The following is a 23,977-nucleotide window of genomic DNA, read 5'->3' as shown; positions in this document are numbered from 1 at the left end:
AACTTTTGTCTGACTAAACTATATACATAATAAATTTTTAAGTTATCTGGTGCAGAACTTATTTCCGGTTAAAAAATATTAGTGTGTGGCAAACACCGTCCTTTTTTAGGCCAAGTAATAATTGGGAAGTCCATATCCATATAGTCATGGACTGTTAATAAAAATCACTATTTACAACAAAATCTTTTTATTTTTATATCGTACACAAATGAAATTAAAAACATATTTCTTTAAATATCAAATTATAGTAAGTAAAACAAATAAACCACTAATATGATTATAACAATCTAGATAATAATACTTAAAGCTTCAGTTATAATTAGTAATATTTACATCTATATACACGATTTTCCTAATTAATGAAAGATTTTGAGACGAAATAGTAACAACTAATTCTTTACTCGAATATAATTCCTTTTTGGCACGAAATTGATAAAAAATTAAAAAATATTTTCAGAAATTTTAGCAAAACAAAATTGTTTTTTTTTGTGTCAAAAGATTAGTGTATAACAAAAAATAAAAGGAATATTACATAGCTTAAAGCCTCTCATTAGTAAGCTATAGAATATACACTAATACAAAAGAAGATAAATTTAAAAACATGTGGTAAACAAGATAAAACATCAACAAGACATTTCGGTGAAAAGGGGCCAAAAAAGAAAAAAATATATATCTAATAGAAAAATATTGAAAAAATAAACAGTGTTTTTGACATTACTGGACCTAATAATTCCTTCTGACAACGTAGAAAATAATATATGTGGGTAAGAAAGGAACTAAACGAAAAAAATGCATGAAAAGCCAGAACAACCAAGTTAAAAAAATTAGACAAAAAGAGAAAAAGCAGAAGATCAATAAAGAAAGTTAACAATGCACATAACAGCTTGAAAACATGGATTTTCGAAGTCACAATAACCCAAACCCAACACTTGAAAATGCTTATAAACGCAGTCAAAAAGAAAATTATTCATGTCGAATTGTACTTCACGACTCAAAATGATATAATTGCATTAACAAATATTTATGTCTGCTTGTCCGGTTTCTATTTGTAATACTGTTATAGGACTGTTCCAGAAGTATGTAGGATAAGCTACGCTTATTTTCTGTTACATGATTATTTAAAATAAAAAATATATAAACTTCTTAAAAAACAAAATTAATATAACATGCTAAAATTAAAAATAAACAGTCTCAAATCCGTTCTTATCAAAGACGGATAATTTCAATGTTAATCCAACGCAATTCTGGAATTTTTTTAAGTATACAGACCCTTTAACCTCACTGATCTTTGAGATTACCTAAAAACACTTAGGATGATAAACTGACACATATTGACTTACCAGATTAAAAATAGATATGGATATATCGCTAATTTTAAAACTAGCTAGAGATGCCAGACTTTTAAAAATACCTAAGAAGAGATGACTAATTTCAAAGATAACTAAGAACATATATGTCTGATTTTAAAAGTAACAACAAATTACTTAAGTTACCTAAGGATATACATCTGCTTTTAAAAATAGTAACGTATGACTGACTTTAAAACTAGCAACATATGTAAGATTGATTTTAAGGGTACCTGTACCTACGAACAAATTACTGATGTTAAACCTAAATAAGGACATATATGCGCTTGTAGAAATACCTAGGGACGATTGACTGATTTAAAAAGTAACTAAGCTAAGTAAAGTAAGGTACACATGTCTTCTTTTAAAACAATATGCACTTCTGAGTGATTTTAAAAGTAATTAGAGATATATGTCTAATTGTAAATATCCATTTACAGTATGAGTTATTTTAAAGCGAACTAAAAACATAAATATATCTTCGTAAATTCTTCATTTGCAAAGAAAGATGTTAGCTTTATATTCCTTTCATTTTCGTTTTATAATTGATGGTATATTCATTTGAACTTAATATGAGTACATATATCAAATAAATATTGTATTATATAGCCTGAAAAGTAAATAATTCATCAAATTTTATGGAAAAGTAAATTACAACACAAATATTCAGGGTAAATAAACTTCCTTAATGTTTACACAAATATTCGGATTTTTCAGTTGTCGTAAAAAGGTATTATTTCACAGAACAAATTAATAAACCATCAAAATATGGATCACAAAAATACTCCACATAATTCAATAAGTAAACAGACCGAATTTTGAATACAATTTATAAATTATGCCGATTTGTCGATGAAAAATCTAGATCTTATATATTTTATTGTATTTGCTATAATACTATAAACACAGATAAAGTGTTTGCAAAACACAATAAATAGTTATGAAGAACAATAACCCAACCTGCAGAGCCTAGGATGTGTATTTCGGTATTCTTCAAATTGAAAATGGATGGAACGTGTATTTCTGTAGGTTCAGCAGGTTTGGCGTTTGTTTCATTGATTTAACTAATGAATTATCCACAGACGAATTCCAACTATAAACAAATAGGGATTAACAAGTAGGGATTTGTGTTAAATATTTTTTACTAATCGATAATCATGAAAAATCAAAACTTGGTTCGAAATACAGTTATGTTTGATTCTAAATATAGTGACGTTTACAATTAGGAATTTGTTGTGAACTATAAGAAATATAAAACCTGTTTTTGCGCTCAGTATAGAGAAATCAATTTATCAGAAATAAAGAAAAGAACCGTTAAAAACATAAATCAAGAATTACTAATTGGTTAAATTAATGGTTAAAAGTAACCGTTTAAGAAAATAAGAAGTATGGTTTAGAGCTAAAATAATGCAATGTCAAAGTGACTCCTGCATACAATTTGTACATATTGTTAATTATTCTTTACCTTTAACGCACTGAGTTCTGTATACCGATCGTAAACACCTGATTGTATATTTATTCAAACCTCACTGACAACACGCAATTTTTTTTTATAAAAAATCATAAAAAACCTCTACATAATGTTACAACAAATAATATTAGCACATATTTATTATTGGGGAAACGCACCCTGTATTTCCAGCTATCTAGATTAAAGGCATCTAAAACAATGTCCTTTCACCCTACTGCGAAACTGGCCAGTTACCTTACGACTATTCAAAGAATTTATTTAGGAGCCGAGTATACATGTAGTTACGTATTCGAGATGTCCAGCACCTCGTTTTAGTAAACACTAACATCAAGAAACATGGTACATACAATTACAATTGGTGCTGTACAGGAAGGCCCAACTAAAGAACAAATAAAGCTCTTGGGAAGGGCATAATTGGTTGACAGAGTAAAATATACAGAAAGGTGTTAATTACTAATGTTTTAACTAAATAATGATAGGCATGAAGCTGAAGAAGATATACACCAAAATAAATAAAATGAAGGTAGATGATAAAAATGTTTAAGAAATTTCTTATATTTCGTACGATTAAAAATACATAAATATCAATATAAAGCATTAAGCTTGGCAAGCCCTTTACTACAATCAGATATACTTAAAATTGAAATATTGCTCATTTTTATTCAGATTTAGTTCGGAAACAAATAAAAAACAAAAGGAAAACCTGCTCGTAAACAAAGTTGATTGATTATTGATATTGATTGCAAAAAGACTTTCGAAAAAGTAATACATTTCCCATTCTTAGAAGTTTGACAAAATTTAGGTAGATACGACAGATCAACCTCTACCCAGGACAATTATGCGCAAGAAATTTGAAGGTACTAGTTCTTAGGACGAAATAACACTTATGTGAGAGGTGGAACAGGAATTCAATTTTTTATCACTGCTATGCTTCTGAAGCTACTCTCTTGTGAATTTTCTATGTTATTTACTATCTTAAATAGAAATTAATCAAAATTTCAGTTTATTTTGACGATGCGCCCGAAGTGGAAATCGAAACGTCAAAATAAACATATTTTCAACTGAAATTGTGGTTATTTCCCATTTAAAAGAGTTTTTCTCTACTGTTTAACGCATACTCTGATTTTTCCAAAGTACTATGTAAAAGAACAAAATAAAAGTTGATATTTAGACCTTTCTGTATAATTTACTCTATTTTATGTTAATTTTAATAAATAAATACACATTTTAAGTAAATAGCTTTAAAAAAAATCATTATTACCAACAAGCATATTCTAAATCAACGGCAACAAACGACAAAATATATAGATAAATGATCCTAGGCTGATTTTCAAATCTTTTCGCTTGTGTGTTATATGTATAATAGTATCAACTGTTTTTAAGTCCAATTATAAATTTTTTACAGATATGTGCCATGTTTTTCAACACACATGGTGACTTTATCGAAACAGCTTGTGATATGTATTCACACCTTTTTATATATTTATGCCAATAAATTTTTCAAATATTTAACAAATTTTTGCAACTGATATTTTTCATAAAAAAATAATAAAATAATTTCTTGTAAATTATGTTTTAAGTTAAATGCTAGTACATTTGCAACACCTTTTAAGTTTTCGATATACTGCTAATTATTTCTATTCACAGTTGAGCTTTAGCGATACATGGAAAATCTACTCATTGATGTGAATAGTTTGGGATTTGGGAAATTCCGTTTTTCCGTATGATTTGAATTTATTTTGTAATTTTTAATATACTACCTTTTGCAGGGACAGACAACTGATTAGATGGTTCGGAAGATAATCGATGTTTTTCTTTTCAACTATAAGCTATAACAAAGAACGGGAACATCTATCATAAGGTCTTTACACAATAATAAATAAATTTCAATGTGGTCGATGAGAATTTTTATATAGAGGCTACGTATAGTGAATTCTTGATATAGCCAACACATATTTTTCATACATTATTTTTATAGCAACAAAGTGCAAACTTAATAAAACAATAATACGCCCTGTACTCACTTACGGATCGGAAACATGGGCAATGACGACCCGCCATGAAGAGTTACTACGAATCTTTGAAGGAAAACTATTGACGACCATATATGACGGAGTTAACGAACAGGTAAAGTGGAGAAGGCGATATAATTTCGAACTCTATAGAGTTTTTGGTGATTCAGATTTAGTAAAAACCATCAAAATAAACCACTTAAGATGGGTGTGCCAAGTTATGGGGATGGATGAAAATGATCCTTCTAAAATAACCATGCTAAATAGGCGGGTCGAAAGAAAAAGGGGGCGACCTAAACTCAGGCATCTAGACGATATGTAGGACGATTTAAGGGAGATTGGAGTAAGGGGATGGAGACGACAGACAGGATCACGAAGGGATGTAGCGCCAACTTATAATGATGTGTATAGTGAAAAAAGTAAGACTAATCCCTACAGGTTCTTAATATTACAAAATGTGGCATATTATCTGTTGGATCCATGTAGAACTATGGAAAGACCAACTGAAAATCAGCCTTAAAAAAATGGAAAATAATAGAAAAAAAAAATTAAAGTCGGGAACTTATTCGGGGATTATTCAGCAATCGATCTAGTAATCAAGATATTTGGTGTTTCCTATCCTAAACCATCGTAGAATGTATTATGCCAAAGTCGTTGTGGCAGGGTATTGTTTCTTTCGTCCGTTCATTTATTATTACATCAAGATATCAAACGTTATGAAATTCGGAGTGTTACGTAAATACGTTCAACATGGTTTTTAAAGTTTTTTAGTGTAAACTATGAATACTAAAGAAAAGATATACACATGCAAGACCCCTAACGGGAGTTAGCAGGCGAGTTTCAATGGTGTCTGGAAGACGTTTGGTGTGGGATATTAAACTACAACTCTGAACATAGATGAACTAATAGGAAGAGGCGAGAATATTAACTTTTTCAAAAGTTTGTAGATCGAAACAAGCAGTCTCGCTCACTAAAGTGCAACTTAATAAGGATTCTTATTCATCTGACGTAAGTTATTGCTTATAATTTAGATACGTTTTTTACGTAGATATTCAATCCATTATCAACCTTACTCTAGCTATCATTCGTTTATTTTTATTTAAAATATACTTTACACAAATAAATGTGTTTTTTTTTTTCAATCTTCTCGGAACCGACCCTACAAATTTCTGTATATGTTTCTGAAAGTATTTTCTAGTGGCATTTCCATATTGTAATAAACCAAAATAAGTTATATTTCACGTTTGATTTCCATTGCGAAAATAAAAATTGTCTGTGTATTTTGAATTAAAATTCTTTTACTTACTCTCATTAAATGTAGTAGATAATAAAAACTTCCGGTTTCATAATTTGTCCCTGCATAACTTTTAATGCCGACTACGAATCCACTATCAGTTTTAAATATTAAGAGATAAAGAAGTTGATAGCGGCAATGTCAGGATGATTGAAAAATTATATTAGCGTCAAATAGCGACCATTCGTATCAATGAGAAGTCGACAAAAAAAATGTATGATTCTAAAGGGGGTCAGGTAGGGATATGTACTGTCCTCACTCTTGTGTAATTTATAATCAGATAGAATCTTTAAACGTGCTTTGCACAACTTGGAAGGAATATGGTATAAACATTAATGGAAAACTGATCAATACTGTTAGATACGCAGATGATATAGTTATATTCAGTGATGACTTAAATGGATTGCAATGTCTTTTTAAGTCCATTAACACGGTGGGGGAGAGACGGGACTAAAAATGAATTGTTCCAAAGCAATACTTGGTATTTAGTCGCTTACCTTATCAAAATAAACAATTACAAATAGATGGACAGCTAATACAAAGAATATCAACTTTAAATATCTGAGTTGTTATATTACCGAACAAGTAGATCCAGATAATGGCATAAAATGTAACGATAACTTAAAACTTCAATTTCAGAAACGCATGATTAAATATGAGTTATATATGGTGTCGAAGCATGGGCCTTTAAAATATCCACTATCAACCACTTAGAGACTTTTGAAATGTGGTTGTATAGACGAACTCTAAAAATACCATGGACAACTAAGCAGAAAAATGAAACAGTTCTCAACAGAGCAGAAGCTACTCGTCAGTTCATTGATAGCGTAAAATCTAGAAAAATAGCATATCTTGGACATATAATGAAGGGAAAGTGGTATAATATTCTGAGACTAATTATGATGGATAAAATTTAAGGGCGCAGAGGAATTGGCAGAAAACTAATGGTTGAAGAAAGTCAGAGAATGGATCGCGATACGGAGAATCGAACAACTGTTCAAAATATCTCAATACAGAGAGTCTTCCCGTGTTAATCGCCAACGTTAAAAGGACTTAATAAAGCACGTTAAGAGGACTTAATAAAGCACGTTAAGAAGTAGAACATGTGTATTTTGATCCACTATCACAAATAAAAAACAACTGTAGAGAAAGCCTTAAGCAAGCGAAATTTTTCTATCCTAACAGAATTGCAAGACATACCCCTTTTATATATGGCGTCTCTGATATCACCGTTGATCTGCCATCCCTCCGACAGGTGTGAAAACTTCACGTTGAATCGTGGTCGCAAATTCTGTGAGGTTATCTCCACCGATTGGGATTTAAAGAACGGTTAAACTCTAGATATCACATAACTTCTAGGTTTCATTAGGCTTCCTGCCGGAGTGCCATCCATAAGCAAGCAACTAAGACAAATAAAACAGCCTCAGTCATCCGGAAACTATTAAACTGGATCCTGTCACAGGCCATACTTGTGAAGATGAAGAGAAACTACTGAAAAATGTTCAACAAAGACCTAAACAACTGCAATGCCCGAGCACGAGCGACACAGTGAGGGAAAATATCAAGTATATGTTGGAGCAAAACCTTTGCGCAAAAGAAAGCTCGGCGCAAAAGAGATCTCGGCGCAAAAGAGAGCTCGGCGCAAAAGAGACCCAACATCAGAGGCTAAAACCAAAGCCGCAAATATGGACAAAGAGTATACACAAAAGAATTTTTAGGTAGCAATGTGATCAAACGCCTTTTATCTACAGTAGCTCTGTCAATTCTTTCTATTTTAATAACATGTTTTATTATACACATTTGCTAAAGAAGCAACTGATTTTAATTTTTTTTTATTGGAAAATAGTATAAATATTCAATATTGAACTCATTGCTAATTGGAATAATTGTCTTTTTTTTGTTGCAAAAAAAAAACATTTTTGTTGCAAATGTTCTATAAATATGTGCCAAAAATATGGGTAGAAATATATAAAATGTAGCCGAAATAATATTTTATCACTACACACTGTTTGACGAAACGATATAACGAATTGAATTAAGTAGTTCAGTAATAACTTCCAGACAATAATGTCCGAAATTTGTGCATTCTTAATTTAAATCAAGAAGGCACATCTCTTAAATCTAACCATTGCATATCATCATCGAATCTTTCTACTCTCACCTTCTGTCTGTAATGATACTCTTTTAGGTAAGTTTTAAGGCTCTTCGGCAGTTGAAGGTGGTTAATATCGTCGTATGTCAGTTTCGACGACACTATAACAGCTCGTGCTAGATGCTGTAAAGAAAAGGTGAATTTCCTATGTAATGGAAAGGTCAGTAGAGGTTCGAAAAACATACAACTAGTAGGATCTTTGTAGTGTTCGATTAAGCCATACACTGTTTTGGAGGTGTATACGCCCGGATCATGTGAATCGAAGCTGAACTTGTGGTTCCATTGCTCTATTCTGGCGTGTAAGGACCTACCGTATCTTCTAAACGACACGCTAAATAAAAATTCTTCTTGGGCGGAGTCTCGAAGGAGGAAGGTGCCTTCTGGTTTTCCGTCCAACAACCGTTCGGCTTCGTATCGATCCATTTTACCTAAAAAATCAAAGCCATTTAATCAAAAATGCCAAATCGGTTTAGAGATACACTGAGGTAAAATAATCATATTCGTCACTCAAAGTTAAGGCATTTGTGAAGTAAAAGCACTTAATTGGTTTATATGGGATTAAGCCACAAATTATTGTTGTAAGTCCATGTTACAGCTTGCAATTATACCTGCAAGACGCAAGAAAGTTGCCCTAAAGGCATGCCCAGTAAGTATGTCCTCGGCTAATTATTTCCTTTAACTTCTTGTAATTGCGTGATAATCGGTTTGGTGCCATTTTCTCTGCAAGTTTTCATGCAAGTCTAGGGGAATTTGTAGAAAATTTGATTTTTCCACAATGTTAATGGTCTTATCCACCAGATCCGTTCTCAGCGTTCTAAATTAGTAAGGTTAGTAGGCTGCAGCAATAATAATACTTAAGGTTGCTGCTACTGCATTTTTCTTTTTATATTTGGTTATTTTTAATAATAAGGCTGTATAGAACACTGATAGTCCCCGTTCTCACATATGGATCAGAGGCATGGACGCTAACTAAAACAGATGAATCTGCTCTATCGATTTTTGAAAGGAAGGTGCTACGCAAGATATTCGGAGCGGTCTGTGAGAACGGAATATGGAGGCGTAGATATAACTTTGAACTGCAGAATATCTACAAGCATATGTTTGGTGGTAAAGATATTGCCACTATAATTAAGCGAAACCCCCTGCAGTGGGCAGGACATGTAGCCCGGGCCCTTGAATCGAACATGATAAAAAAGATTCTAACAGCGCAATCCGTGGGAATGAGAAGACGGGGTAGACCAAAGGACAGAATTCTGACTGTTTTGTGTTTTATTTTTATGTAAACTGTATTGTGATTGTGATTTTGCAACGTACATTGTGCAAATGTAGATTTGTGTATTGTGTGTTCCATTTGTATAGTGTATAAGATTTTAGGTGATGTTTTTGGACCTCCTGTTCCTCGGCTATTGTTGGTATATTCTTATTGTTGACTTCTTCTTTTACTATGGGCAACCAAAGCCTGCTACATTCTGCTGATGGGTTTGCTACACATTTTTCTTTGTTGAGTAGATAAGGACTGCTTCTTTGACTTTTCTCTTTTTCATTATTATTAATGCATCTTTCCATTGTGGTCTGTGTTGTTCTCCCAGGCATGTTTGCATATCTGGTTTCCAAGCTTCTATTCTTGATGTGCGATTCATGCTCGTTTATCATGATACTTAGTAATCTTGCAGTTTCTCCCACAAATAAATTGTTGCATTCACAGAGTATTTTATAGATGCAGTTTTTGTTGTTGTTAGTTGTATCTACATACTTACATACAAAAATTGAGATCACAATATTATATCAAACAGAACTATGAGACAGAAGTAACACAAACACTGACAAATACTAGGAACAGAAGAACATTGAGAAGAAGTGATTGACGCAGCAAGAAAGATCATAGGCTAAAAAAAGAAACAAACAAAAAGAGAATAGTTCAATGACGAGTGTAAAAAGGCCATACAGAAAAGAAATGAAGAGAACTATGACTCAGCTATAACATCCCCCAAAAATACATTCGGCTAACCATAGTAAAAGTAACAATGGACACGTCAGTTAACAGCAACTGTCAGAGTACAAAATGAGTACACTGAGAGTAATGCTTTTAATAGTCAAAGCATTAAAGCAAGGAGATGTGCTGACACCGACACTATTCAACCTGACTCGAATGTGATAAGACAGCTGAATATAGAAAGAGGTAATCTAACATATATATGTGTGTGTGCATATGTATATATATTACCGCCTATGCCGATGACATTAACTTAGGTCTGCTAGAACGGAAGAGGCGGCAGAAATATAATCACAATTAAAAACACGGGTAAAAGAGACTAGAAATAAATATTCAAAAGAAAAAAGCTAACACAGGCAAGAGCAAGGGGAAATAGACGCACAGTTGAATTAGAGGACGATGTTGAAACTGTAGGAAGTTTCACATATCTGGAAATTGCATTAAACACGGATGGAACAGAAAAACCAGATATCCAAATAAGAATAGTAAGGGGAAGTAAAGCCTACTTTTCACTCGCCCATGTGTTCGTCTCCAAAAACACACACTGGAGATCAAAAATTAGGGTCTACAAAACTATTATGTGTGTGTGTTGAACTTGTTTGCTGTCCTCTTCAGTTTTTCTGATAAGCCTTTTATATATGGTATTTTTGTCATCTTCGAGTTCCTTCTTGTGAATATTTCTGGATTGCTTGTGGTGTTTTGTTGTTTTCTTTCTTCGATCTTGTGGAATTCCTCGTAATGGATAGTCATTTTTAGTCAAAACTTTTGTTGGTTGGAAGTTGGAGTGGTATTTTAACTTAATTGGTGACTTAATTTAGGCAGTAGGCAGGGCTTAAAAGCAGTTTTAGAAACCTGTATTAATGAGTGTCACTAAAAATGCTTCTTATTTGCCAATTTCTCTAGTCTATCTACTTTTGTGACCTACGTCACTGAGTTATGTTAATATTTAAGCTCGCCAATTATTTGATCTTCCTGGTTATGTTCTTTGGTACCCTTCCTATTGACTTTCCGTCCCTTACAATCGTGACTGTTCTATCCTCCATTCTTCTTATACGTTGGTTTCAGTTCCTTCTTTCTTCTCCCGCCCATCATACTATGTCCTCAACATTGCATTGTCTTATATCCTCCTTAGATTTCAACGTTTTTATTTTAGCTGTTTTTAGGCCTGTTTTGATTTCTTTATATTAACTCTCGCATTCTCTAATACTCGGCTTCTTCCACGTCAGAATATTGCACATTGAGAATTTACAAGAGCACATAATCTAAGTTATGGGAGCTGTTCGATTATGTTATAGGCGGCATTAACTACGAGAGTGGTATGAAGTTAGTTACGTTGTTATTTTTAAAATTAGTTAATGTTGCATTTTGCAATTAAATGTTTACCAAAAAAAAAAAACGATTTTAATGTGTCCAAGAATTTCATTATAAATGTTATTTATGTAATTTATATTGATTATTAATAATGAAAAATATTCCAGTGAACAATATTTAGCAATATAAATCATAAAATAAAAAAATAAAGACCGAAAATAAAATATGCAATATTTTGTGATAGTTTTAATATCAAATGTGTAAATCGAAACTTACCCCAATAAAAGCTACAGTTCGTAATTTTAAGCAAATCAGGCACTAAGCAATGTATAAAATCAACTTGTGTGTGACAACCTGTGATAGTATCTATTGGACCGGATCTTAAAGTAACGTGGTTTTGGAATAATGCTCTGAGTGACTCAACGCTGAGATCAGGGGGACAGACTAATTGTAACCTAAAAGAAATAACAAAACATGATTATGAACATGAACACAAACAACACAAATTAATTCATATATCTCGTATATACTTAGATTGAGAGTTAAGTTGGTTAAACAGCATGCGATTTTCTCTTTAAACCCTCCACTCACGTTCCAACGCCGCAGTACGATTTTGTCGAATGCTACAAAATTGAACGTAATTTGATCGTGTATTTGTTTTGCACCATTTGACCAAATCGGCGCGATTTGGCGGCAGAAAAACAAGTCAGTCTTGTTACAGCAGTACAACAGAGTTTGTTGGGTTGTAAATTTGATCGTGTATATTGTGACAACCACAAAATCGTATGACTGCAAAAAAATTATTTGCTGGTAAATTTTGAAAATAGCTTATATAGTCGGACAATTTTCAATTAAAGGTGACTAATCTACAAATTGAACGAAACGGTAGCGGCAACCATGAATGTCAGCAGTAAATTCTTACCGGGGTCATTTTTATTGTGTATGCTTTTCCCATGTAAATAAGTAAAAAAGTAAGATAGTCTCATAAATGCCCCCGTAACAATATAAATGGACCGTGGAAGTGATGACGTAGATTTTATTGACATCTGTCAGTTTCACTTTCCAAACAAACCTTGTTTAGTGTGGATAATTTGTATTTTTCGTTATTTTTTCATTTGTTTTACAGAATATTTCCGCTTTTTGCAATATCTAAGTATTCTAATAGTTACTACAACAATTTTACAAGGTTGTGTAAATAATAAAGCATGTTGTTTTATAAAAATAGCAATAAAATGCATGTATCAATAAAGTAAGTTTAGAATGTCTTTAATTTAAACTTTTAAACTATATTTCATAGAAATAGAACACTGAATTGTGATGGTATTATCGTAAAAAACACTATACTTAAAAGAAAAAGCAGCAGAGGAAGCAAAATGTTAACTTTATATAAATTAAAAAGTCTTGAGAGTAGGCATTTCAACTTTTGTTCGGAAAGTAATTGACAGTTGTGACGTCACACTTCCACTGTCCATTGGTGTGATTCACGAGTGTATAGTGAGACAAGTTCATTGAATGAAACATCGGTAAACTTATCAATATTTTACTGGTCTATATATATTTACGTTCTTAGAAAGAATGGGAATGAGAGAAATTTGATATTTTAGTTTATTTGTTATACATTAAATATGTGCATAGGCTAGTGTGCTTTATTTCTTGGGAATATATTTATTAAATATACTTTATTATAAACTTTAAAATAGTTTTGGAGGTAAGTAAAGTAAATTTGAGGCAAGTTTATTCTTTATATAGTATTAACCCATTAACGGCCGCTCAATATACAAAGAGAAATTTGACAATTAATTTATTAGATTGGAATAAAAACGCATAAATTAAGACGGAATTACAACCAAAAAGATTTTTTTTCTCATTTTCAAGGAAAATAGTACAATTTTTAATTAAGGAACATATTGTATCTAAAATGTAAATTAAATTTTAAGGTGAAAATTTTTGGAACATTGGGGGTGTAGTTGCATTTTACACCTTTTACATAAATAAATAGTATTACTTTTGCATATCCTACATTCTTGCACTATCGTCTCTTTTTGTAATGTGGCCAATATTGTCGAATTTGGTTTCATCAGGTAAAGAAAATTTAGATTGACGTCCATGTACTAAGTTTGACACTGATGTAGCGGTTTCTTCACTATTATAAATTATAAATATAAATCTATGTCGGCTCATGCCTTCTCTTATAATGTGCACTTCTTTATCCTCATCCTTTGACCAATGCATATCAAATTGAAGCAGTTTGAACGAGATAATATACATACGCTAATAATTTTTTTTTAAATCTATGTTATTCATTTCAAAATCGTGACGGTTATTCTGCGATGCTTAAATATTTGTAAAATATAGAATGCTCTCAATTACTTTTTTATCAAAAAAGAGTGAAAAAACTTCAATATAACTTGCCTCCATGGTTGGCTTTTATATTGTCTAAATATCAATCAGACTGATGTTGAATTACTACTGAGTACGAAGGAGTATCTGTTGTTACAACTTGAGACAAATTTGGATTTACTATTTTTGCCTGGTTCTTTCTTTGGACGTTTTATCTGTGGTTCAGAGGAATTTCATAATCAGAATCGTCAGAATTCCCAATCACTTGTATTTCATATGTACCTGCAATATCCGATTTGTTTGATTATTCACAAATAATATCATCATGAATGTCTTCTACATCAGAAACTTTCTAATCTAATCTCGGCGGCAAATAAACCACATTAAGTGAGTCAGCATTTTCACAATCGGAGTCTTCTTCTAACAAAGCTATTAATTCTTTAGTAGTTAGTGCCATTTTCATTTCATATTTCGAGAATTTACTGAAATAAACAAATGCACTACTACATACACGTATTCACTTGATAATAGTTTAGCTTACTTCATTGTAATTCATATGAACTTCATACTATATTTTTATATTTATATAAACAAATACAACACAAGGAAACTTTCAAATCAAGAAAAACAAATATAACGTTTACAGCACACAGCAATTCTATAAATAGAAAATGATGTATAATGACGAGGAAAGCCATACAAAGGAAAGCCTCTATCAACAGCTGGAGATAGTATATGACAACGCGCCAAAAAATGACATTAAGGTTATAATGGGTGATATGAATGCCAAAATAGGCAAGGAACCGCAGTTCTATGGCACAACAGGAAAACACTCACTGCACAATGAAACAAGCGAGAATGGGAAGTTTTTGATAAATTTTGCCACCAGTAAAAACATGGTTATAAGCTCCACATGCTTCCCACATAAAGACATACACAAAATGACGTGGATCTCACCAGATGGAACCACAACCAATCAAATTGACCATGTGATGATAGACAAAAGGGCAGCCAGTAGTATCTCTGATGTGAGAACACGACGAGGAGCATGCTGTGGATCAGACCATCTTTTACTGCAAACCAAATTTAGGTGCAGAGTTAACAGAGAAAGAAACGAAAGACAACAAAGAACAAACAAACTAGACCTGGAAAAACTGAAGACTCAGGAATGTAGAGAGAAGTTCGAGCAAGAAGTCACAAATGAGCTAAGGACACAAGAACTGCACTCCATAGAGAGCAAATGGAATAATATCAAAACAGCAGTGCTGACAGCAGCAGCGTCCACCGTGGGAAACAAGAAAAAGAAGAGAAGAGGAACATGGTTTGATGACGAGTGCAGGCAAGCGATAGAAGAAAGAAACGAAGCGCACAAAATGTACATAACAAGAAGAACACGGGAAAGACGAACATCATTTGAAGTCGCAAGACGGAAAGCAGACAAGATATGCAGAAACAAAAAGAGAGCTTATGAAAATGGACAAATAGAAGAAATGGAACAAAATTTCAAAAAAAACGAAACTAGAGGAGCTTACGAATACCTAAAAAAGATAAAAAGTGGATATAAACCTCAAACAAGCCTATGCAAAGATGAAAGTGGGCAAATAATCAGTGACCAACAGAAAGTCACAGAAACCTGGAAGCATTATTTTCAGACCCTACTTGGAACACAAGTAGATATGGAAGATGAAATGGGTACGAACCATGTAGAAGAGAACGAAGTTGAAGTAGAAGCTCCAACCATAGAGGAAGTTCTCGAAGCTATTAAGGCCCAGAAAAACAATAAAGCCCCGGGAGTTGACGAGATTCCAGCAGAACTGTATAAGGTAGGTGGCAACCACCTATCAAGTCATATCCACGCGCTTATCAAAGAAATATGGCAAGAAGAGAAAATACCCGACGAATGGAAGAAAAGTATAGTATGCCCAATCTATAAAAAAGGAGACAAACTCCAGTGCAAAAACTACCGTGGAATTTCTCTACTATGTACAGCGTATAAAGTCCTCACGTATATTATAAACCAGCGACTCCAACCACTAGCAGAAAATATTATTGGAGAATATCAGACGGGCTTCAGACGGGGAAGATCGACAATGGATCAAATATTTACAGTCAAGCAGGTCTTGAGCAAATCGTGGGAACACGACATTGATGTTCACAACGTGTTTGTAGACTTCAAACAGGCATACGATTCAGTCAAAAGGGACAGACTATACTATATATTGGCAGAATTAGCAATACCACATAAGCTGATTAGACTCATTAAAGCCACAATGGATGAAACTCAGGCATGTGTACGAATACAAAACAACCGGACAGACTTTTTCAAAATCTCGCAGGGACTAAAGCAGGGAGATGGGCTGGCACCAACATTGTTTAACCTGGCACTGGAGTATGCGGTTAGGCAAATGCAAACTGGACGAGAAAACCTACTGACCAATAAAACGGTTCAACTGGCTGCCTACGCCGATGATATTAATATTATGAGTAGAACATCAACAGGAGCACAGGAAGCATACGCAGAGTTAAAAACACAAACGAAAAGGCTAGGTCTGGTAATTAACACAGAAAAAACAAAAATAATGGTACAGACGAGAAGAAATATAATCCCACAAAACATTATGCATGAAGATGACATTGAAACGGTTGGAAAGTTTACATACCTGGGAGTAGAAATATATGCCGATGGAGCAGAGGATGGAGAAATACGAAAAAGGATAACGCAGGCAAACAAAGCTTATTCTGCCCTGTCTATATTTCGGTCTAAAAGTGTCCACCGAAATACAAAGATGAGAATCTATAAAACTTTAATTCGGCCAATAGCATGTTATGGCAGCGAAGCATGGGTCCTGAAAGAAACATCCAAAAACAAACTCGACACATTCGAAAGAAAAGTACTGAGGAGAATACTAGGACCTGTGAGGGAAAACGGAATCTTCAGAATTCGATATAACAACGAGCTCTATCAACTGTATAAGGAAACACCCCTGTCAGACTTCATTAGAATACAAAGATTGCAATGGGCCGGACATGTGATACGAATGGGAGAGGATAGGCTACCAAAACGAGCACTGAACGCCAGAATGCAGGGAAAGAGACCAGTTGGAAAGCCAAGAAAGCGCTGGGAAGACACAGTAAGCAGCGACGCACAAGCACTTTTAGGAGTCCGTGTATGGAGAAGAGCAGCCACAGACAGACAAGGGTGGAGGCAAAAAATAAAGGAGGCCAAGGCTCATTTTGGGCTGTAGTGCCGTAGAAGAAGAAGTATAATGACGAGATCGTATGTTAAAATTTCAGATTGTTTAGTGTAATGAAAAAAATAAGTATTTTCCAAAAATTTCTGTTTTTTGAAGTTCTGTATTAGGTACTCTTTAATAAGAATAAAATTTTACTTTAATATGTTAGACAACTAGGATATACCTGTCAAAAGACACATGATAATTTAATAATTATATCGGTCTTATGATTTAATTTTTACGTAATTACTTATGTGTTTAAATAAATAATTAAATCAATTCAAATCAAGGTAAAACAAAACAAATATAACGTTTATAGCAGACAGCAATTCTATAAATAGAGAATGAAGTGCAACGACGAGATCGTATGTGAACATTTCAGATTGTTTCGTCTAATGAAAAAATAAGTATTGTGCAAAGATTTCTGTTTTTTGAAGTACTGTATTAGGTACTCTATAATAACAATAAAATTTTTTACTTTATTTTGTTAGACAACTATAAGATACCTGTTAAAAGACACATGATAATTTAATAATTATATCGGTCTTAGATTTAATTTTTACGTAATTACTTATGTGTTTAAATAAATAATTAAATTTTTTATTGGTACGCCTCTGCAAAATTGATAAGTACAATATGATTTCGTTGAAAAGTTATCGTTAAGGACTTCGTTAAATGCGATGTTGCCAAGTAATCACCTTCAATTAAAAATTGTTTTAGTATAGCTAGAGATTTCTTTGGCATTTATAAAGAACAAGAGTGTCTTTGGATAAATCGACATTATATCATGATAAAACCGCTAAAAAAAGCTGTGAATATTTTGGTTGGTAAATTCCAAGAAGTGAAAGCGGATACTAATGAAGAGTTGGTAAAAAAGAAAATAAATAATTTTTGAACATGTTAAGAAAGTGAATTAAAATGATCTGGATATAATCACAATTCTTCTAATAAATGTACGTGACAGTATGAATATATTTTCAGCAACCAATTTTTGCACCACCACCTACGTTTTTTGTATTTTTTTCGTTTATACAATGAGCAAGAGCCGCTAAAAGTATATCGTTATCTGACATGGTTTTGATTTGAAAGTAAAACTCATACTGCAAAATCGGTACGTGTGTGTTCCCATCCGACAAAATTGTGCTGCGTTGTTGGAACGTGAATGGCGGGCTTTAGAAGTGAGTTGTCTCTGTCATAAATGACAATGATTTTTGTTAACAGATTGTAGCATTTTTTATTCCAAAGGTTTTAATTTGCGTCGTACACTTAAATATTCGAACAAGAACAAACAAAATCTAAATGTTTATTTTCAAAGCCAAATTTGCCAAGCAAAACGACCCAAGCTGAACGTACGGGCGATGTTCGGGTTTTTGAATCACCTTTGGCGATCAAGTGTATCTTTGGCAGTTATTTTATTTAATTTTAAGAAATCTGTTATGGTTTCCTTTTTATGTTGCCCTTTAGTTTCCAGGGTTCATATTTTGGTCTAGAACCAGTTCTGGGACGCAGTTCACCCAGTTATTCCTTGTTGGAAGAATCCGCATACATTGCAGTCAGTGGATAAAGATAAACAAACTCACAATTTACTGTAAGTTTTTACCGTTTTTTAAATACTGATAAAGCTGATTAAATAACTATGCTGAATATTTCAATGATGGTGATCAATGCAAAAGGAAAAACACCTGTAATTTTTTTTATTTTCAACATATCATGTAACTAGTATCAGTGCAGTGTTGCAGTGTTTTTTAATGAGGTGTATCCCTTCAAATTTTTTGCATGTTTTAATATCCATCCTTTTCTTATATACTATACTAAATTTGTATGTGGATTATAATACGAGATAAATTCTTCACTTATCACGATACGATAATGACCAAGGTAAATTCTAATTTTCCATTTATTTATATAACGTTTAATAATAAGATCATTTTAAATCAAATATTTTACCAAGTCATCCCGAGCAATAATTTTTAACTTTTTATAAAGATGTATGTGTGAGGGTATCATTTTTGAATGGACATTTTTGTTTGAAAAATGAAAATTAATATGTATCATCATCACCATTCTGGCATTACAAACCTGCGTGGGTCCTAGCCTCCTCAAGACTTTCTTTCAAGTCGTCCCAACCCATCGCCTTTCCCCGCCAAGCACGTATTCCCATAGTTCTCATGGCTTCATCGATGTTATCAAGGAACCTTGTTCTGGGTCTTCCTCTTCTTCTCTGACCAATGGGTCTATCAAGGAGCGTTTTTCTAGCTGGGTCATTTTGTTTCATCCGTATTACATGCCCTGTCCACCTCAGGCGTCCTATCTTAATATGTTTTACGATATCAGGTTTCTGGTATATCCTATTAAGTTCGAAGTTGTATCGTCTTCTCCACACTCCATTGTCATTCTTTGCTCCATAGATTCGCCTTAGTACTTTTCTTTTGAAACATCCTAACATGTTTTCATTATTTTTTGTTAGAGTCCAGGTCGCTGAACCATATGTTAGGAGTGGGCGTATTATTGTTTTGTAGAGTTTTATTTTTGTATTTCTCGATATAATTGTGGATTTAAGGAGATTGAGCTCAAAATAGGATCTGTTGGCCGTGCAAATTTCGTTTTGTTGGTGTTTATTATTAAACCCATTTTTGTAGCTGATTCTTTTCTACATTCTTTTTCAAGAGTTAGTTTTGTTAAATTTACCAACTGATTTGGTATTCCCAATTCTTTCATTGTTTTAAACATTTCTCTTCTATTCACACAGTCGTAGGCTGCTTTGTACTCTATAAAAATGTGATGAGTATCAATGCCATATTCCAGTGTTTTTTCCAAAATTTGTTCCAGCGTTGCAATCTGATGAATTGTCGATTTACCACATCTGAAACCAGCCTGGTATTTTCCTATTATCCGTTCTGCATATGGTGCCATAGTACTGTGGAAAACATTTTATATGCTGTATATAGAAGCGTAATTCCTCTGTGGTTAGAGTATTCATGGAATTCTTCATTAATCTTAAATTTTAAGACTAAACTTCGCCTTCGGTTAATTTTTATGTTACCCAGAGCAATACCCAACTTCTGGGCATCCTTTCTTCCCAGGTTTAATTTACGTTACAAGATTAGTCCATCCTTTAACTGCTGATTTCTACCTTCGATGATTATAAAGATACCGTGTGATTTTAAAACGATGCTTTTATTATTCTTGTATTTTTCGAGCGTTTCTGCTAGTCGTTGATTTTTTTGAAACTATCAGAACCAGCTTTGAAGGCAGCTATCTAAATGACAAAAACGAAAAATGGTGAAGTATGAACTGTTGTTTCCGATGAAATTGAGTTTAAATAAGACTTATTGAAAGTAATTGGGTAAAGACCATTGAAAGTAATGTTTACCGACACACGAAATTTAACACTATAACTTGTAAACTAATTGAACTCAGACTTTGACAGGGTGTTAAAAAATTAGTGTTTTCTAAGTCTTCTCTATTCTGACAAGATCATTAAATAGTAAGAGATTCAAGTAGGTTTGCAAAATACCTCGTAAGGTTCTAGATTCTAAGAATACAATAATTATTTAGATTTACATATAACAAAAATTTTTGCTGAACTGATAAACTACGAATGCAAGTTTCTTCTGACATAATTTTTTTTAACTTTATTAAAACTAAGGCTAAAATAACAATTAGAAATTATTACCTCCTGGGTGCTTGAGACTCTTCATTATCTGAACACAATAATTGAACTCTTCGAATTAAACGGAAATTTGCAGGTGCTATTACACCTTCTTCGATTTCTCGAGCCCTTTGAAGCCGTGCCGCTTCCTCACAATCTTCATGCTGAGATCGCATCCTAAAATATTTAAGATACATGAACGTAATGTCGATGACTTTCTTATTCTAATTTATTGCGTTCGATAAAATTAGTTTATCATACTTTCTCTATGAATTAATATCCAAAAGTAACCAGAAATTCAAAGAATATTTTGTTAAACAAATCATTTGTCCGATTAGTATTATTTGATCGGTTTTTGAATCGATGGTAAACTTATACGTTGCGGTCACCAATAAACCATAGTCTACCTCATACGAAAAATGTCGAGAGTGTATTTTAGGTCATTGATATAATATATACTGTACTGTAAATTCCTTTCTTACCATGTTTAGATTTTTATACCTAGGTAATATAAACATTACCCTAATTTTGACAAATAAAAATTGAGAAAGATTAAAATATTCAGATAAAGACGCAACAACTAACAATAATCTCTTTGTGCTGAATTTCAACTAAAACTAAAAAGCTACATTAACGTTAAATAACAACTAGTCATATGAACAAGTAAATATAGACGAAAAACTGAATATTATGTTCAAAATCCACAAAGAAAAGTTTATTTTCTGTAGTCGTATATATACATATATCACAAAAAATGTTCAGTAAAAAAATCGAGAATATTTAAAAGAAAAGAAGAAGTTTTCGGAATATTTATTCCATCTTCAGTGCTGCTACTAATAGGTATACATATTTAAAGACACTAAATACACGGTGAAAACCCTTTAAATGTTATTAAGTTTGTAATAGAGTACATGATTGTTAATCATTTTACAGGATATTAAAATTTTATGTAAATTCACTTCATGGCAATTGATTGAACTTTGACTGATCTCCACCAATTGTTCGGGGGAAAGCTTATTAAATTCCTTTCCCCAGCGTGTAAAGTACCAGATATTTAACGACCATGGACTGTTACAGAGTTTCCTTCGATATATGTAAGCGGACTTCACGGCGATGATTCCTTATGTGTTTGGTTTGGTAGGGTTGTACTTAAGAGAAAAATAAAGCGTAATCAATCGATACTACACATTTAATAACTAGAGAATATTTACAAAATCACTATTACTAATTAAAAAGAGTTTCTTATATAGGCATCTACCAAAACATAATCGGTCTGATTTTTTGCAACGCCATCGTTGGAGACTCACCCACGTTTCTTTATGTATTTTCTTGTGTTTGAACATTGTTGATATTATTAGTAGGTTTTGCATACTGATTACGAATCCCGGGTCAAAATAAGTATATCCATCTTCATGTACGAGTTATACAGTTTTTATTAATTTAAGAGTTTTTTCAATCTACGACTTGACAGACGGACGGACCGAGAAATATATCCTATAGAATTGAAATTTTATTTTCATATTATTTCGATCCAAAACCGGTTAGATATTGAGAGGTAACCGGTTAGATATAGAAAGGTGACAGAAGTGCAAAAAAAAAATAGCAAAATAGTGCGTCATAAGATCTACTAATGCACGCAGATGTTACGCATATTATTTCAAATTAAAGTGATTACAAATATTACATCTTTATAACATTTAAGGATCAGGTAAAAAATATTGATAAGTATTGTGTCAGTAAACAGAAAATCTTTTTTTCTAAATTTGAACGACACAAACATAATATTTACGTTCACTTTGATAAAATATTGGATGTTTATATATATATAAGATAAGAAATAATCTTTAATTTTAGATATTTTTAAAACAAATAATTACAAACAATTATAAAAATAATTATATTTTGTAAACTAATTAAAACCTACCTATAAGAATACACATACTATTTAAGAAACTTAAATTTGATAAAAAGTGTACAGCCAGAAAATATATTGACAGTGCGAATGTTTTCTAAAATATTCTATCTTTATTGCCTCGTAATTCAAGAGTTAATTATAGTTACAATATTTTTATAAACTCGTAGTATGTATCGGAAAATTTCGTCTGTTAAATTTGTGGAAACTGAAATTTTACAATCGGTAAATCATAGTCATATAAAACAATCATAATTTTCATCAAAGTCGGACTTCACTCATCTTTTGTGTTTTATCCAGTTGACGTATCCTTTTCAATTTCTCTGACATATCATTATAGGCTTAGTACGATGTAACAAAGTTTTAAAATCCGATTTCCGTCAAGAAGCATCGATTTTTATATTTACCTGTAACTTAAAAATCGACCCTATGCCGAAGAGTGTTTTTAGCTTGGGGGTGAAATCCACTCCACTGGGGGGTTGGTACCTTTATATTGAAAATAAGAATCGATAGAAAATCGATACTCTAAGCAAAAAAATTCTATAGTTTTTTCGATAAATCAATCCTTTTAGACTTATTCGTGACGGAAAATATTTTTTTTTGTTGTTTTCAATTATTGATTTGACACGAATAATTCTAAAGCTTTACTAAATTCTAAAATTTTATCGATAAAATGTAGATCATAAAAAATCAAAGAGCCTTTAATTTTTAAGCCTAATACAAACCAAGTTATAACTCATACGGGGGCCATAAAAACAACTCTTCCAGCGGCGTTGGAAGTCATGTTGCAAAATTTGTCCTGTAAAAGACGATGAATTGCAGAATCTCCGGACTTGGGGGAGTGTTTATTTAACCCTTATGGGCACAACCGGGGTATCAACTGCGAGTTTATCTTAATTTTTGACAGTTTAATATATTTGTTAAACTGTTTGTTCGGGATGTTAGGCCGTTGTCTTGTGAGATTAGTTCGCGACGTTTCGCCAACACATGGGTTGGCATCTTCTGGAGATGTTACTGCTTCGCTTGTCAGCTGAAACTGACGCCGCGTTGTACTACGGAGTGTCGATGCGCATCGCCCCGCCTCGAATTTTCCCATTGGCTCTTGACCTGGAAATCCCTATTTATCGCTCGAACAGCGCATATAAATATTGGCGATTTTCAGGTCAGCCAAGTGAGCCAAGTCAGTCCCTCACGGGCTCTCCGAGAGCTTAGTGCTCTCGGGGCTCTGCTTCCTGCATTTATTTTCCATACTCTGTGGCTG

At 32.8% G+C, this 23,977-nt stretch overlaps 1 protein-coding gene across 2 annotated transcripts in view; it reads right to left on the bottom strand.

The window, feature by feature from the left end:
- Positions 1–176: 176 nt before the first annotated feature.
- Positions 177–23,977, bottom strand: part of Socs36E (Suppressor of cytokine signaling at 36E) — a 76,372-nt gene continuing 52,571 nt past the window's right edge. For both annotated transcript variants that reach the window (XM_072543549.1, XM_072543558.1), the window contains exons 4-6: positions 20,829–20,981; positions 11,856–12,034; positions 177–8,703 (exon numbers count right to left, since the gene is read on the bottom strand). In XM_072543549.1, coding sequence (XP_072399650.1) covers positions 8,222–8,703; positions 11,856–12,034; positions 20,829–20,981 — 814 coding nt within the window. In that variant the 3' untranslated portion in view covers positions 177–8,221. The remainder of the gene's footprint in view (positions 8,704–11,855; positions 12,035–20,828; positions 20,982–23,977) is intronic.

Source organism: Diabrotica undecimpunctata, chromosome 1 (assembly GCF_040954645.1).
Source record: "Diabrotica undecimpunctata isolate CICGRU chromosome 1, icDiaUnde3, whole genome shotgun sequence".
In the NCBI taxonomy this organism is placed as follows: Eukaryota; Metazoa; Arthropoda; class Insecta; order Coleoptera; family Chrysomelidae; genus Diabrotica; species Diabrotica undecimpunctata.
Note: the sequence above shows the minus strand (reverse complement) of the source record. Positions and strands in the feature narration are given on the sequence as shown.